The 18204-nt window shown below is 39.8% G+C and overlaps 1 protein-coding gene across 1 annotated transcript in view; it reads right to left on the bottom strand.

Moving 5' to 3' along the window:
* NSUN7 (NOP2/Sun RNA methyltransferase family member 7) overlaps positions 1-18204 on the bottom strand; it is a 40415-nt gene that overhangs the window by 15544 nt on the left and 6667 nt on the right. Inside the window, exons 5-7 of the mRNA XM_036332151.1 lie at positions 10654-10806; positions 10150-10333; positions 8353-8560 (exon numbers count right to left, since the gene is read on the bottom strand). Of these exons, the coding sequence (XP_036188044.1) occupies positions 8353-8560; positions 10150-10333; positions 10654-10806 (545 nt within the window). The remainder of the gene's footprint in view (positions 1-8352; positions 8561-10149; positions 10334-10653; positions 10807-18204) is intronic.

Genomic DNA, 18204 nt, shown 5'->3' with positions numbered 1-18204 from the left:
ATCTTAGGCCACTTCTCTGCTTCTGCGATGGCTCATGTTCCCCTCACTGCTGAGGAGTCACTCCTGAAATTGCCCTACCCACTCCTTCCTCTCTCCTGATTAAGTTTTCCCTCTTCCTATTCTGTCTCCTTTGAAATTATTGTTTTATTCAAGTGGGCCTTTTGTCCTCCCACCCCCATTTTAACTTATTAGAAAAGTTCAAACATATACAAAAATAGCCATAATATATAATAAATTCTCAAGTACTGTCACAGTCCTGCAACAGTGAACCATTCATGTTCAATCGTTTCATCTACATCTGCACCCACTTCCACCACCCCACATACTTTGAATCTATAAATATTTCACCGTATATCTCTAAAAGATAAAAACTCCTTTCAAAATAGAATTACAAAATTTTTAAAAATCCTAATTACCATTAAATAATAATGGCATCAAATGATGGCTAAAATTTCTCATCAGACACACATGTCAAACATTTTTAATAGTTTGAATTGATACATTTTACATTAAACTTTTTTATCTAAAGAAGCTTCCCCTTCTATTTTTCTTACCATTTATTTCTTAATGAAACTTGGTTATTTGTACTAGATTTTCCCACAGTCTGGATTTTGCTAATTGCTGCCCTAGAGTGCAATTTCATATGTCCCTGTTTTTTGTTCTTCCCCTCAATTAGTAGATCTTTAGAAGCTCAATTAGATTCAGACTCTCTTGTTCTTTCTTTTTCGGTGGGGAGGCAGAGAGAAGCAAACTACTTCACAAATGGTGTCATATTCACCCACTATGCTCCCTTTGTAGTATCAGCAAAGGGGTTATAAAATAGTCATAGGGTGGTGTCCCCTTAGCCACAGTTTGTTGTCATGGTTTCAGTTACCTGTGGTCAACCATGGTCTGAAATATTAAATTTCCCCAATCATCAACTTCAGCTGCTCCTGACATCAACCATTGACATCGCCATGGCTCAATGATTCAGGATCACTGGATGCAGATGATCCTCCTTCTGATATATCATCAGAGGATCATAGTAGCCTAACACTTCGTCTCATTATGTAGGTGTTTATCATCTCACATCTCATCACAAGAAGGGTGAGCACAGAACAATAAGATATTCTGAGAGAGAGGGAGACCATATTCACATAACTTTTATTGCAGTATATTGTCAAAACTATTCCATTTTATTAGTTATTGTTGTTAATCTCTTACTGTACCTAGTTAAAAAATTAAACTTTATCACACGTGTGGTTTGAGGCACCCATTGTATTCCCTATGGATAAGGAGGGGCTACTATATACTAATTCTATCACCCTTATTTTATTATCTGGAATACTTCTAAAAGGAGAAACCTCCTTTCCTCTATGCTTGGCCACCCAATAGTTCCTGTTTTCCCTGTTAACTAGGTAAAAGGTGGTCAACTACTTGAGAGCTCTAAAATGTACAGAGGTGATAACTGTACAGTAGCCACTGCCTACCATGGCTGAAAGAACTGTAAACAAGGAACTTAACAAGTCAGAGGAGGGAGAGGGGCAGCAAGACCGAGACTGAGTTCTCTGAGGGCAAGGCTAACACTGCTAGGACCCCTGCATGGCCGCCACAGGGGAAAAGTCTTGCAATGTCTCTCCAGCACCCTTTGAAGGCAGAGCCTAATGCTGAGCCATCTGGCAATGGAGAAATGGAGTATAGAGTATACCAAAAGTTGTGTTAAGTTTTGGTAAGTTGTATTGTTCCAGGAATATGCCCTTGTTGTTTAAATGTTCAAGTTTGTTGGCATTAAGTTGCTCATAGTGTCTTTTTATTATGTTTTAACTGTCTCTAGGATCTGTAGTGATTTTGATCAGAATGGGCTCAGAATTTTTTTTATGTGCTCTGACCAGGGATCGAACCTACAACCTTGGCAAATTGGGATGGTACTCTAACCAACTGAGCTAGCCAGGGCCAGATCATAATTGTTTTATGATCTTTTTCTTGAGTCAGAATAAATTCAGGTCCTTTATCCATTATTTGTGATATTTGTCTTATTATTGAGTTTAATATACTTTAGATACAAGTCTCTTATCAGAAATATAATTTTCAAATGTTTACTCCCATTCTGTGGGTTGTCTTTTCACTATCTTGATGGTGACCTGTGAAGAACAAGTTTTCAATTTGGATAAAGTCCAATTTAGCTAATTTTTTCTTTTGTTTTGCTATTATATCTAAATAACCACTGCTAAATCCAAGGTCATGAAGATACACCCTGATTTCTTCTAGGAGCCCTATAGTTTTACCTCTTATATCTCTGTCTTTAATCCACTTTGTGTTAATTTTTGTATATAACTTGAGGTAGGAGTCGAACTTCATTCTCTCTCTCTTTTTTTTTAATCCTTACCTGAGACTTTTCTTCCATTGATTTTTAGAGAGTGGAAGAGATAGGAAAAGACAGAGAAATATCAATGTGAGAGCAACACATCGATTGGCTGCTTCCTACATAACCCCTGATCAGGGCCCAGGCTGGAAAAGAGCCTGCAACTGAGGCATGGACTCTTAACTGGAATTGAACCTGTGACCCTGTGGTCCACATGCCAATGCTCTATCCATGGAGCCAAACCAGCTAGGGCCAACTTCATTCTTTTGCAAGTGGCTATCCAGTTGTCCCAACAGTATTTGTTATTTCTTCCTCATTGAGTGGTTTTAGCATAATCTATATATATCAAAGCCTAAGCGACTATTTGACCATTTGCTATGATGTGCACTGACCTTACTACTGGGGTCCGGCCCATCGGGAATGGGCGAGATAGGCCGGACATGCCCTGGACCCCTCCTGTCATCTCTCCCTAGCCCGATTGTGCACCAGTGGGGTCCCTCGGCCTGGCCTGCACCCTCTCGCAATCTGGGACCCCTTGGGGGATGTCAGAGAGCTGCAGGCCAGGCCGAGGGACCCCACCGGTATATGAATCCATGCACCAGGTCTTTAGTGTGTGTGTGTATGTGTATATAAATATAAAATATATCCTATATAATAAAAGCCTAATATGCAAATTGACCAAACGGCAGAACAACCAGTGGAATGACTGGTCGCTATGATGCGCAGATGACCAGGGGGCAGACACTCAATGCAGGAGCTGCCCCTAGCCTGCAGGCCTCAGGCCAGCCAAGGCAGGTGCCAGCAGGGGCCCCCCAATTGTCTCACCGGTCGCCCCACAGATCAGCCCTGATCGCCGGCCAGGCCTAGGGATCCTACCTGTGCACTAATTTTGTGCACTGGGCCTCTAGCATATTATATATTGCAGTTGTTTCAGTAGTATGTATCATACATGTTAATATGATACTCCAATTCCCTATTCCATTTCCCTCTCTCCCTTAGGTATTAGATATACATTCTTTATTTGTTTGATTGCTCCAAATATTATAACACACATCACTGACTTAATAATTTACTACTTTTATCATTTCATGGACAGAGCAAGAATGGCAGAACATATTAATTCTATTTCCTTCTATGTGACGTTGTTGTATTTTATTTTAATTACATATAACACACATATTTACAATCCCACAAGACATCAGACTATACTTACTTAGATTTACCTATATACTTACCTTTTCCATAGTTCTTCATTTCTTCCAGTATCTACAACTTTCTATATGAGATGATGTTCTTTCTATTTAAACAATAGTCTTTAGTATACCCTTTATTGTGTCTGCTGGTGACAAACTCAGATTTTATTTGTCTGAAAATGTCTTTATTTCACTTTATTTTAAATGATATTTCTGTTGAATATGAAAATCTAGCCTGGCAGTTTCTTTCAGCATGTAGATACTGTTTAAAGGTCTTTGGCTTCATTGTTTCTATTGAAAAGTTAGTTTTTAGTTTTATTGTTATTCCATTAAGAGTAGTATGTATCAAAATTACAACTAAAATACAGAACCATCATCGAGAACTGCTTGAAAGCTGGCTGAATGGAAGCCCTACAACTAGAGAAGAAAACACACTGAGATTGGTAGGAAGAGAGCCCGCATTGAGAGAGCTGGCCCATCACCCACATGTGCTGCTTTTTAAATCAGCAGATATCGTCTCTGTGGAGGCCACCCAAGAGGAGAAAGGGGTCCCACAGCTAGGAAGAGAAATCCCCATAACTACGGGCTGTAAAAACCAGCCAGGCCCTAGCCAGTTTGGCTTAGTAGATAGAGTGTTGGCCTGCAGACTAAAGGGTCCCAGGTTCGATACTGGTCAAGGGCATATGCCCAGGTTGCGGGCTCAGTCCCCAGTAGGGGACGTACAGGAGGCAGGCAATCAATGATTTTCTGTCATTATTGATGTTTCTATCTCTATCTCCCTCTCTGTTCCTCTCAGAAATCAACAAAAATATATTAAAAACAAAAACAAAAAACCAACAGTGACACAGAGGCTGCCAGAGACCCAGGTGTTTCTTTTAAATGGCCAGCGTGTGAATTTACTCGGACTCAATACCTCTGAGCTCCAACACTGGGTGGCTCTGGGGGGCCCAGACACATACTGGGAGGAACTGGACTATTTGGCATTGCGGCAGGAACCCAGGGGCAGCTTTCTCCCAGACAGGGCTGCCCGCAAGGGTCCTTGTTCCTGTGCTGGCAGCCGTATTGGTGTGGCCCACACTGTTTGTTCAGCCCTGGTGATTCCCTGAGACCCCAACCCATCAAATTTGCAGCTCCACCCAAGCTGTTAGCAGCAACTTTTCCAAATGAATGGCCTGTCCTGGCTCAGGCTTTGTTAAAATCTATCAAACAAGCTCCAGCTGTTGACAACATGCCTAACCTATCAATAAAAGGCCCAAGACCTGGCACTAGCACAAGCCTGCCTTGCTTCACAGTTAGGCTTCGAATCCTGCACAGCAGTTCTCCCACTATATTCACAGCTGGTCATCACAGCCAATTGACCTGGAGATCAACTCCTCCCAGGGAGACTCAACTACAAGACCTTGCACACAGCCCACACGGGGGTGCACAAGAGGGCCCAGCTCTGGTGACTGGGAAGGCTGAGCCCCTGGGCCCTACAGGACACCTACTATACAAGGCCACTCTACCAATTCCAGGAGATATAGGAGCTCTGCCTATTACATAAAAACAAACACAGGGTAGCAGCCAAAATTTGAAGACATAGAAATATGCCACAAATGAAAGAAATGGAAGTAAGCAAATATTAGATACAGAGTTCAAAACCATGACTAGAAGGTTACACAAGGGTCTTCATGAGACTTTCAAGAATCTTAGTGAGAATGCCAAAGACATGACAAAGGACCAGTCAGAAATTAAGCATACACTAACTGAAATAAAGAACAATTTACAGGGATTCAACAGTAGAGGATTCTGTGAATCAAATCAATGACTTGGAAAATGAGGAAGCAAAAAACACCCAATCAGAAGAGCAAAAAGAAAAAAAGAATAAAAAAATATGAAGAAAGTGTAAGGAGCCTCTGGGACAACTTCAAGCATACCAACAGGTGCCAGAAGGAGAAGAAAGAGAGCAAGATATTGAAACCTAATTGAAGAAATAATGACAAAACTTCCCCTACCTGGTGAAAGAAACAGACCTACAAGTCCAGGAAGCACAGAGAATCCCAAACAAGAGGAACCCAAAGAGGCCCAAACCAAGACACCTCATAATTAAAATGCCAAGGGTTAAAGACAGAATCTTAAAAGCAGCAATAGAAAAGCAGTTAGTTACCAACAAGCGAGCACCCATATGACTTTCAGATCATTTCTCAACAGAAACTTTGCAGGCCAGAAGGGAGTGGCAAGAAATATTCAAAGTGATGAATAGTAAGGACCTACAACTGAGATTACTCTACCCAGCAAAGCTCTCAGTTAGAATTGAGGGTCATATAAAGAGCTTCACAAATAAGAAAAAGCTAAAGGAGTTCATCACCACCAAACCAATATTATATGAAATGTTGGAGGGTATTGATTAAGAAGAGGAAGAAGGAGGAGGACAAAATATGAACAACAAATGGCAACAAATACATATCTCTCAACAATCAAATCTAAAAATAAAAATAAATGAACAAGAAATCTAATGAACAAATAAACAGGTGAATGAAATGGAATCAGAGGCATGGAAGCATGGAACAGACTGGCGAATCTCAGAGGGAAGCGGGGAAGAAGGGGCGGGAAGAGATTAACCAAAGATCTTACCTTTGGACACAGACAGTGAAGGCCTGGGGTGGGGTGGGAATTGGGTTGAGGGGGACAATGAGGGAAAAATAAGGGGGACATCTGTAATACTCTCAACAATAAAGATAAAAAACAAACAAACAAGAGTAGTATGTATCATCTCCCTGGTTGCTTTGAGTACTGTTCTTTGACTTTGTCTTTCTGCAATTATGCTATGATGTGCCTTGTATATTTTTGGTATATTTATTCTTACTGGAATGCATAGGGCTTCTTAGATCTATGACTTAATTTATTACATCCATTTGAAAAATTTCCAGCCTGAATTTCGAATATTATTTCTTCCCAATTCCTCTTCTCTTTTCCTGGTCTCCCAGTCACAACATACATCACTGGATCACCGAGTCTCATGTGTATTTTGTGATATCTTTCATATTATTCACACTTTTATCTTCTCATGCTTTAGTCGGGGTATTTTCTTTAGGCTTATCAGTTCACTTATTCTTTCTTTAGCTCTGTCTAATCTAATAAATCTATCAATATCTCAATTTCACATATTGTATTTTTCAGTTCTAGAATTTTCTTTTGACTTTAATATTTTAAAATGTTTTTATTGATTTTAGAGAGAGAAAAAGAAAGAAGGAGAGAGAGATAGAAACACTGACGAAAGAGAAACATCAACATCGATGGGCTGCCTCCTAGACACCCCTACTGGGGATCAAGCCTGCAACCCAGGCATATGCCATGACCGGGAATCAAACCTGTGACCTCTTGGTTCATGGGTCAATGCTCAACCTCTGAGCCACACCAGTTGGGCTTCTTTTCACTTTTTAAAATTATTGTTTCCAGTTCTCTGCTGAAATTCTACAACTTGGCATTTAGTCTCATCAGCATATTAATCGTAGTTATTTTGAAGTCCACATCTGATATCTCTAGTATTGGACCCTCCGTGGGCTTGCTTCTATTATAGTGGGTTTTTTTCTCTTTATTTCAGCTATAGCTTTTCTTTTTGTTTGTCTACTGGGTTGTTTTTTATAATTTAGTGCCAGACATTGCATTTGAAAAAATTTAAGAGGTAATATGAAACCTAGGATTATGTTATTCTCTTCCAAGGAGAATTTACTTTTGCTTCTGGTAGGCAGCTAAACCTGAGCACTAGCAATCCCAGATCATCGTAATCCAACTGCTAATTGAGATGACTGACATTTGGGCTTCAATTCATGGGAGAACTGATTACTATCAAGGATATACTTCTTTTGTGCTCCAAATAAAATGCTGGTTATTTACCAGTCTATTTTTCTAGGTCAAGCCCTGAATTCTACTTTTTCTCTCCCTCACCCTGTGAATCTGTCAAAAGTTTTTCTTACTTTTCAGACTCACTGGGCCTATAATAAATGTTATTTTTAGTCCTAGCATGATCCATTAAAAACCTTTTTAAAAATAAGAAGCATAAGGGGATTTATCTTCTAGATAATATCTTTGTCCCTTAAGCTCCTCTATGATTGTGTTCTTATTTATTAAAGGATGATCAATCATTTCTATCACTCACTTTGACTACTTATTGTTTGAACCTAAAATTAAATAGTGGCTAAATGTCAAGCAATATACCAAAGTACCAATATGTTCATTAATTTAAACTGTAGTTGTTTAGCCCTGGCTGATGTAGCTAAGTTGGTTGGGCATTGTTCCATGCACGGAAAGGTTGCTGCTTCGATTCCCAATCAGGGCACATCCCTGGGTTGCAAGCTCAATCTCTGTGCAGAAGGTAGCCAATAGATGTGTCACTCTAACATAGATGTATCTCTCTCTCTCTTTTCTCCCTTTCTCTCTAAAAATAAATAAAAATGCATTTTCAAAAACTGTAGTTGTTTCACCAATATTAATCGATAAGAACAGACTGATATAGCATGAGTTAGTGAGGATTTTAAGAGTATAGTTCACATAGAGTTTTTACATTAAAAATAACAAATTCAAACATTTTTAATATTTCTAAATCTTCTTGTAATTTTTATTGATTGGTTTTAGAGAGAGAGAGGAAGGGGGAGAGAGAAACATCAACTTTGTTGTTCTATGTATCCATGCACTCATTGATTCCCTCTTGTATATGCCCTGACCGGGGACCAACCTGCAATGTTGGTGTTTCAGGACGATGCTCCAACCAACTGAGCTACCTGGCCAGGGCTCTAACTCTTGTAGAACATTATCAAACAAATGAATATTAGTACTTACTTTTACATCCCATTTTTGTGAAAAGGTTCTTCAGGTCAGGATGCTTAGCTTGTGATTGCACTCCACACACAAATATTTTTGAGTTATTATTTGTTAAGTTTGACATATGGGCAACTGTGTACCATGAACCTGTATTGACCATTAAGATATCATCATCCACATTTAATAAAGCCTTTACAGAATGGACAGCAAGACTTCGAGACTTGTCCTGAAAGATATGGTATGATTAGAATTTCAAAGAATTTGACTAGAAGCATGAACTGACTTCTTTTGGTAAAAGAAAGTAGTTGGTAGGAATCTTGAAGAGACACCTAACCCATTTTACTTTAAAACATCCTATACATTAAAATACAAAGTTAACAAAAATAACTGATATAAACTGATTTAAAACGAAGACCTTTGTTTAGCTTAAATTATGACTGTTATCATTTAACTCTGATTTGTAAGAGGTATATAATGCAATGCCAAAGTCCCCAAAATGTGATTAATAGATTAGTGATGTCCTGCCCATTCCTAGTCATTCATGAAAACCCATTCATCTACTACTGCCATTCTTCCTTATTTTAAAAAAATTTTATTGACTGATTTGAGAGAGAGAGGAAAGAAGAACGAGAGAGAAACATCTATTTGTTGTTCCACTTATTTATGCATTTATTGGTTGATTCTTGTATGTTCTCTGAGAAGGGATCAAACCAGCAACCTTGGAGTATCAGAACAATGTTTAACCAACTGAGCTACCTGGCCAGGGATACTGCCATTCTTTCTTCCCTATTACATTGTAATTTAAATTGCTGCTAGTTCACAGAGCTTAAAAAATGGCTGACAAGCATATAAATGGAAGCTACACAGACTGGGATTCTGCAGTTGATCTCAGTGCTCATTAGGGTGTCTCTCTAACATAAGGCCAAAAGATTCTGCCCAAGAATATGGGTCCCGTAAAGGAATAAACCTTAGAAGACAAGGTAAATCTGAGCTAAGAATTGGAATCTAAGGACATAAAAATTAATTTAACTTAATATTTTAGACCTCTTACTTTTCATTTTATGGAAACCTCATTATACCTCATATTCTCTTCCTGCATTGATAGACATTACACACCTCTTACAAATCAAAGCTATAAGACTATATTAAAGAGATAATGGGAAAGTATCACACACTGCATTTTCAAATGCAGGATGGCTCTAGCATTTTCCACAGAAATATAAGGAAGAAAGGTACATCATTGTACCTTCTCTTGAATCTTCCCTTGGGAGAGAAAAATATAGCTGCCAGCAATACAAGTCTCCCCACGTATAGAATCTGGGGAAAGAATATGTTCTTTACAACTTCACATAGGACAAAGATGCCAAAGTACAATAGGAACACTGATTGTAGAGGTATTAATTTTATTCAAGGTGGAAATTACCTCCCTGATAATCTATAAAAATATAATCAGTTTGTTAGATTTTATTTTATTTTATTTATTTTTTGTTGTTGATAATCCTCACCTGAAGATATTTTTCTATTGATTCTTAGAGAGAGTGGAAGAAAGGGACGGGGAGAGACAGAGAGAGAGAAAAACAATGATGTGAGGGAGATTGGTTGCCTCCCCCATGTACCCTGACTGGGGCTGGGGATTGAGCCTGCAACCAAGGTACGTGCCCTTGACCAGAATTGAACCCAGGATCCTTCAGTCCCTGGGGCCGATGCTCTATCCACTGAGCCAAATCGGCTAGAGCAGGTTTTATTTTTCAGTGGAGAGATTCTTTGGATAAGTAGGATTATTGAGAATCACAATGAATATAAGTGTTAATTTACCTGAAATATGAGTTTATAATCTTTGAAGAGATCTATATTTAGAAGATCACTTTTAAGATGAGATGGAAAAATTAAGACATCATAGCAATGTTGGTCCACAGCAAAGACTTTTCCACCAATATGCAATACAGTTTTGACTTTAGTGTAGCCTCTTTTCTTCAAACTAAAATAAACTTCTTCAGGGCTGTAAAAATACAACATTAGGTTGTAACTACAAATATATTACATTAAAAATGTATTTAACACTAGCATCTTTTCTTACAAAAAAAAACACACAAAGACACCACTCCATATATTATATTTAATGGAACTTACAATTTTAGGCAACAATCAGTTAAAAGATAGAGACAGAAAAGCTAACCTATTTACATGATTATCTTTGGTAGTTTGGTGATAAGATTCTGAACTAAACTATGATTCTCCAATAACTCCCACATTTAAAAGGTAATATTTTTTATCACATTACTTTGAAATATGAATAAAGAATTTGATTAAAACTCTTACCTAATTTTTAAAGTATTTATCCAAGCATAAAGTGGCAAAGTGGAGGCCCTTAGTTCTTGGTTCCTAACTGTTTCTGGAAGAATGTGGTCAATTGAAAGGGCATCATGTTTGATTCGACATCTTGCCAATGCCGCAGCCAATTTTGTCTTAAAACTAGAGACAGAAAATCCATTCTTGGTGATTACTGCATTGAAGACAAGTCTATCAATTTTCCACTGGAAACATTAACAAATTAGATTTCAAATTTTAACAAATCCTTCAGCAATTCTATTTCAAATTTTTATAGTCTAAAATAAAAAATGGCCATATTTGAAAATAGAAATCCAATAATCCTGCTTCCTCTTTTCAGTTTTTGCTGCCCCTGTATAGTTTACTGTGCATCTGCTCAGATACTTATATCAAGTGCTAGTTTCAAGGCAAATTTAATGTAGTGAGAGAGGTGTAGGATTTAGTCAGACAAACCTGATGTTAAATTCAGGTTCTGTCACTTACTAGCTGTGTGACCTTAAGACAGCAACAGTGTAGTATTTTTTTAAAGGGGGGGGGGGAGGGGACAGGGGAAAAGACAGAGAGAGAGACATTGATTTTGTTGTTCCACTTATTTATGCATTCATTGGTTGGTTCTTGTATGTGCCTTGACCTGGGATCAAACCCACAACCATGGTATATGAGGACAATGCTCTAACCAACTGAGCTACCAGGCCAAGGTAGTCTTGATAAGATTAAGGAACTTGCATGAATCTGTATCAAGCCCTTCCTAGTTCTGATTATCCCAAGCCTCAAAGTTCCAAACAACAGAAAAGAAAAAGAATTGGTTAGCATGACCATGAAGACCCAATCATTTTTCTTGATCTCACAGCCCCAATCCTATATAATAAAGAGCTAATATGCAAATAGTTGTCACACCCTCATGCCCTCGGGGCTGGAGGACCTGAGGCTGGGCCGGGGACCTGAGGCCACGCCCCCTGCCCAGCAGAGTTGACAGGGGACCTGAAGCTGTGCCCTCCACCCTGCGGGGCTTGACAGGGGTGGGGCTGGCCAGGTAGGGGTTTCACGTGATTTTGAGGCCCACGCATGTGGGCGAGACTTGACTCTGGGTTCCGCAGCACACCCCAGACTCTGACAGGAGGGAGATTTTCATATACATTTTACTAATTTTCTTTCATCTCTGACACTTCTATTATAGAGAAAGGTCAAATAAAATATTAAAATATTTCCTCTAATTAATTCCCTTTTAATGTGCACTAATTTTGTGCACCAGGCCACTAGTTTTTAATAAATGAGAATACAAGACTTTCTTTTGACCCATATTCATATCATTTTCACAGTAGGAATCTAATTGAATAATAAACCTCAAGGATAACCTTGAGCCTTAGCTGGTTTGGCTCAGTGGATAGTGTGTCGGCGTGCAGACTGAAGCGTCCCAGGTTCGATTCCAGTCAAGGGCACATGCCTGGGTTGCAGGCTCAGTTCCCAATGGAGACTGTGTAGGAGGCAGCCAATCAATGATTCTCTCTCATCATTGATGTTTCTATCTCTCTTTCATTCTCCCTTCCTCTCTGAAATCAATAAAAACATGTTTTTTTTAAAAAGGAACTAGAAAAAAATCATAACTTTAAATGAGAAATAGGGAAGAAAATCCATAAAAGAGTCAAGTACAACCAGGGTGATGTGTGTGACTGCCAGAAGCTTAATAAAATTAAGCTATTATCTACTTGGTAGAATGAGAACGTTTCACTTAAGAATGTGTTTATGTGTGAATATGTATACGTGCATAGGGGAGTTGGAGAGGAAGAAAGAGAAGAAGAGGGAGAGAACAAACATAGAGGCACTTGGAAGGGAAAGTGTTTTCAAACATGAAGTCTTCTAGGGCTACAATAAAATTAGATTGGTGTAGTCCTATGTACTAATGTCACAAAACTACAGGAAGGGATACTAAAAACAATTACATAATATATCAATGCACATAAAAGAATACATTAATATAAAGGAGGTAACAGTTCTATATTAAACACTGTGAATTGTTTCTGAGTACAAACTATTTTTTATTAAATAATCTGTCCAGAGAAATCAAGATGGTGGCATAAGTAAACACCAGAGATTGTGGCCTCGCACAACCACTTCAAAAATACAACTAAAAGACAGAATGGACATCATCCAGAACCACAGGAAGGTTGGCTGAGTGGAAATTCTACAACTAGAAGGAAAGAGAAAAGCATACAGAGACTCAGAGGAGGTGCGGTGCGGAAGTAAAATACAGAGGTACAGAGGCGCATGCGGAGAGGGTTGGCGGCTGAGGACACGGTTGTCTTTTTAAATTGGGAGGGAGTCTCAAGCTCTGAGCTCCAGTTCTGGGCGAGTCTCTGGGGACCCAGACTCATACGGGAGAAACTGGACAGTCTGGCATCGGTCAGAACTCGAGGGCAGCTTTCTCTCAGGGGTGCTTGCAGTGATTGCCGGGACACTGAGAAGCAGGGCCTCTGAGGGCAAGACTGAGAGCAGCTATAACTGCTTGCTCCGCCCTGTTGACCCCCTGGGACCCCACCCCATCCAAGCCATGGAGGCTTTTGCATATGAAAGGCCTGGCCCTTTGCAATCTGATAATTACCTAACAAACTACAGCTGGCCCAAGGCTTCAGGGCAACTTGCATTGTGTCACAGCTGGCTCCTGCTGGATAGCCTCAGGCAGAGGCTAGATTAGCACCTCCTTAGAGATCCAGGAGCCATGTACCCGGTGGTCAGAGTGGGACCATCCAGACTGCAGCTCCTCGGATCCATAAAGGACACACTCAGAGGGCAGACTCGGTGACCACCAAAGCCCCACTGAAGCAAGTCTTGCCCCTGAGGGGTGTCTCCAGCACAGAAGTTCTCCCACTGCAGACACAGCTGATTCTCACAGCCAATTGGCCTGGAGGTCAATCCCTCCCATGTTACCTACAACAATCAAGGCTTAACTACAATAAGACTGTGAACAAAGCCCACAAGGGGATTCACCAAGGGTGTCTACCTCAGGTAATTGGGGAGGCTGAGCCACTGGGCCCCATAGGACACCTAGCACAGAAAGCCACTCTATAGACACAGCGAAGCATTAAAAAATGCTGAGACAAAGAAGCAGGATACAAATGACAGAAATGGAGGAAAGCAAACGACTGGATATATAGTTCAAAACCACACTTTTAAGGTTTCTCAAGATTTTTCTAGAAACCGCCGACAAACTTAATGAGACCCTCAAGAAATCTAATGAGACCCTTGAGGTTGTGATAAAGGACCAACTAGAAATTAAGCATACACTGACTGAAATAAAGATTATTATACAGACTCCCAACAGCAGACTAGAGGATCGCAAGAATCAAGTCAAAGATTTGAAACATGAAAAGCAAAAAACACCCAACCGGAAAAGCAAAATGAAAAAAGAATCTGAAAATACGAAGATAGTGTAAGGAGCCTCTGGGACAGCTTCAAGTGTACCAACATCCGAATTATAGGGGTTCCAGAAGAAGAGAGAGAGCAAGATATTGAAAACCTATTTGAAGAAATAATGACAGAAAACTTCCCCTACCTGGTGAAAGAAATAGACTTACAAGTCCAGGAAGCACAGAGAACCCCAAACAAAAGGAATCCAAAGAGGACCACACCAAGACACATCATAATTAAAATGCCAAGAGCAAAAGACAAAGAGAGAATCTTAAAAGCAGCAAGAGAAAGAAAGTCAGTTACCTACAAGGGAGTACCCATATGACTGTCAGCTGATTTCTCAACAGAAACTATGCAAGCCAGAAGGGAGTGGCAAGAAATATTCAAAGTGATGAATGCCAAGAACCTACAACCAAGATTACTTTATCCAGCAAAGCTATCATTCAGAATTGAAGGTCAGATAAAGAGCTTCACAGATAAGAAAAAGCTAAAGGAGTTCATCACCACCAAACCAGTATTATATGAAATGCTGAAAGGTATCCTTTAAGAAGAGGAAGAAGAAGAAAATGGTAAAGATACAAACTATGAACAACAAATACACATCTATCAACAAGTAAATCTAAAAATTAAGTGAATAAATAATCTGATGATCAGAATGAACTGGTGATTATAATAGAATCAGGGGCATAGAAAGGGAGGGGACTGACTATTCTTGGGGGGAAAGGGGTGTGGGGGGTACGGGAAGAGACTGTACAAAAATCATACACCTATGGATGAGGACAGTGGAGGGCGTGAGGGCGGCGGCGGGTTAGGGGGGAAACAGGTGGAGGGGAGCTATGGGGGGAAAAAGAGGAACAACTGTAATAATCTGAACAATAAAGATTTAATTTAAGAAAATTAAAAAAATAATCTGTCCAAATACCTACATAGTTCAAATTTAATGCATATATAGTAGGTTCTTGGGTTATGCCAGAGATCTGTTCCTACGGCGCGACGAAACATGATTTTTGCCATAAGTTGGAACGCACCTACATAAGCACCTACATCACTCACATGGAGCACATACAGAGCAGTAATGAAGTGAAACAGTAAAAAAAGTTTAAAAGACAGATAACAATTCCTGACCTTTATTTGTGGTAAATAATAAAAAACATAAAGCACATATGTACATATGTCGAATGACGGAACTTTTTTTTTAATAAATAAATGGGAGATGGCGATGTAACCACGAAATGACGTACGAGTCCGACGTAACCCGAGGACTATCTGTAAATGTATTGACTGGAATATTTAATCATGAAATATAAATATTAGAGATATGGCCCTAACTGGTTTGGCTCAGTGGATAGAGCGTCAGCCTGCGGACTCAAGGGTCCCAGGTTCGATTCCGGTCAAGGGCATGAACCTTGGTTGCGGGCACGTACCTTGGTTGCGGGTACATCCCCAGTAGGGAGTGTGCAGGAGGCAGCTGATCAATGTTTCTCTCTCATTGATGTTTCTAACTCTCTATCCCTCTCCCTTCCTCTCTGTAAAAAATCAATAAAATATATTTTTTTAAAAAAGATTAGAGATATGAAACCTAGAAAAATATATGTATTGTGTATATGGGTAAGTACAGGGAGAAATAATTTTCCAAATTTTAATATCATTTAATCACACAAAAAGTAATTTAAAGTATATATACAGTTATAAAGATTTTATATAAATATCAGATTGAGGACAAAGACCAAATCTAAATGTTATTAGAATAACCAAACATATTACTTCTGTAAATGAAATACTCTAGCTACCAAAAAAAAAAAAAAAGTTTTCCAGAGCTGTGAGGCAGACTGCAATGATGAAAATGGAAGCAAAAATAGCCTTTCCTAACATTCCTGAGCCAGAAGTCCATCTCCTGCTACAATTTTAATGTTATCATAGAAAACTGCTCAATTTTCTCTTTTTACCAGCATCCCCATTGTACATATAGCCAGAGCTTCCTTCCTATATGTTAAATTGTAGTTATGTAATGCCTAAGCCTAACCTCCATTCCACAATTTCTCATGGCTACGACTATCATGAGCTATGACTACGTCCTATCTTTAATCTTCCAGAGTACTCAGCCAAGCCTCATATCCTCGCGACCCCTGAAAATACAACCTGCATATCAGATATTTACATTACAATTCATAACAGTAGCAAAATTACAGTTATGAAGTAGCAACAAAAATAATTTTATGGCTGGGGGTCACCACAACATGAGGAACTGTATTAAAGGGTCGCGGCATTAGGAAGGTTGAGAGCCACAAAGGCAAGGAGTGGCAGCATATAAACATTAAAGCCTTACTGAAATTTGAATTCTGTCTACTCCCCTTTCTAACTCTATGACATTAGATAGGTTCCTTTAACCTCTCTATGCCTCCATTTTCCAATGTGTGGAAATGATAAGAGTGTCCACCTTATAAGGTAATTATGTCAAAAGTTTCTTATAACAGTGATTGATACATATTAAGTGCTCAATAAATGTAAGCCATATTATATTACTCCACTACCAGAGTCCTCTGGTCTCAGCCTTCAATAATTTAAATGAAACTGCTTGATTCCCCATCTATATAGATAAAAGCCTAAGCAACCATCGCAACCAAAACAACCAAACGGACAGCTGAACAGGCTGTGTGGGGCGACCAGGCCAGCGAAAGTGAGGGCGACCAAACGACTGAGCAGCAGGTGTGGGGCGACCAGGCCAGCAGGGGGGTTAGTGAGGGCGACCAAATGACTGAGCAGCAGGTGTGGGGCGACCAGGCCAGCAGGGGGATTAGTGAGGGCGACCAAACGACTGAGCAGTGGGCTGTGTGGGGCGACCAGACCAGCGGGGGGTGGGGGGGGTACAGTGAGGGGCAACCAGACTGGCAGAGGGACAGTAAGAGGCGACCAGGCTGGTGGGGGGTGGGAGGGGAAGTTGGGGGCGACCAGGCCAGCAGAGGGGGAAGTTAGGGGCAATCAGGCAGGCAGGCAGGCGAGCAGTTAGGAGCCAGTGGTCCCGGATTGTGAGAGGGAGGTCCGACTGCCTCTTTCCAAGTATAGACATCCTCCGAGGAGTCCTGGATTGGAGAGGGTGCAGGCTGAGCTGAGGGGATCCCGCCCCCTATGCACGAATTTCATGCACCGAGCCTTTAGTTACAATATAAAATCAGATATTACACTGACAACTGTTTCAAATTATCTGTTAGATAAAAATCTTCCTACAAGATTGTTGTTGTTGCTATAAACTGCTTTCTATTATGGTTCAACAGCATAATAACAAAAGCCCTAACAACAATAGCACTTAATGTTTATTGACCATTTACTATGTGTCTGGTTCTAATCTAAGCATTTTATATACATTAGTTTAATTAGCTCTCCACACCACCTTTTTATTATCTCCATAGTAGGTTTCTGCTAATATTTAAGATAAAAACAAAATCAAAACATGTTCGTTTTTAACTAAGTAAAAGTTTGTGTGTTTTTTCAATTTGTCAAAGCAGTGGGTTCTTATCTACTGTTGGAATTCTCATTTGACACAGGATAGATTTTTTTAAAAAAGCTATAAACAAAGCTAAGTAAATAAATAACTATTTCAAATGAAATTTAATTTATGTATGTGCAAAAATTCTTAAGAATTTTTCATGATTTTCCAAATACAAGTTGGATCTTACAACTTGATTTAAACAAAAGATTTAACCTGTTCAATACTGTTGTTTTCTTAAGGTTTTTTACTGATTTTTAGAGAGAGCGGAAGGGAGAGGGGGAGAAAAAGAGAGAAAGATTGATGGGAGAGGGAAATATCCATCAGCTGCCTCCTGCATGCCCCCTACAGGGGATTGGCATGTGTCCTTAACAGGAATTGAACCAGCAACCTTTTGGTGCACAGGACAACGCCCAACCAACTGAGCCACACCAGCCAGGGTTTCAATACTGTGTATTTTCTAATACATTTTTTATTTTTAGAGAGGGGGGAAGGAAGAGGGATAGAGAGAAACACTGATGAAAGAGAAACATCATCTATCGGCTGCCTCCTGCATGCCCCCTAATGGGGATTGAGCCTGCAACCCAGGCATGTGCCCTGACCAGGGATCAGCCCAATGACCTCTTGCTTCCTCAACCCCTGAGTCACACCGG

The sequence above is a fragment of the Myotis myotis genome, unplaced genomic scaffold (genome assembly GCF_014108235.1).
Source record: "Myotis myotis isolate mMyoMyo1 unplaced genomic scaffold, mMyoMyo1.p scaffold_m19_p_1, whole genome shotgun sequence".
In the NCBI taxonomy this organism is placed as follows: domain Eukaryota; kingdom Metazoa; phylum Chordata; class Mammalia; order Chiroptera; family Vespertilionidae; genus Myotis; species Myotis myotis.
This window is presented reverse-complemented; position numbering and strand designations above follow the sequence as displayed.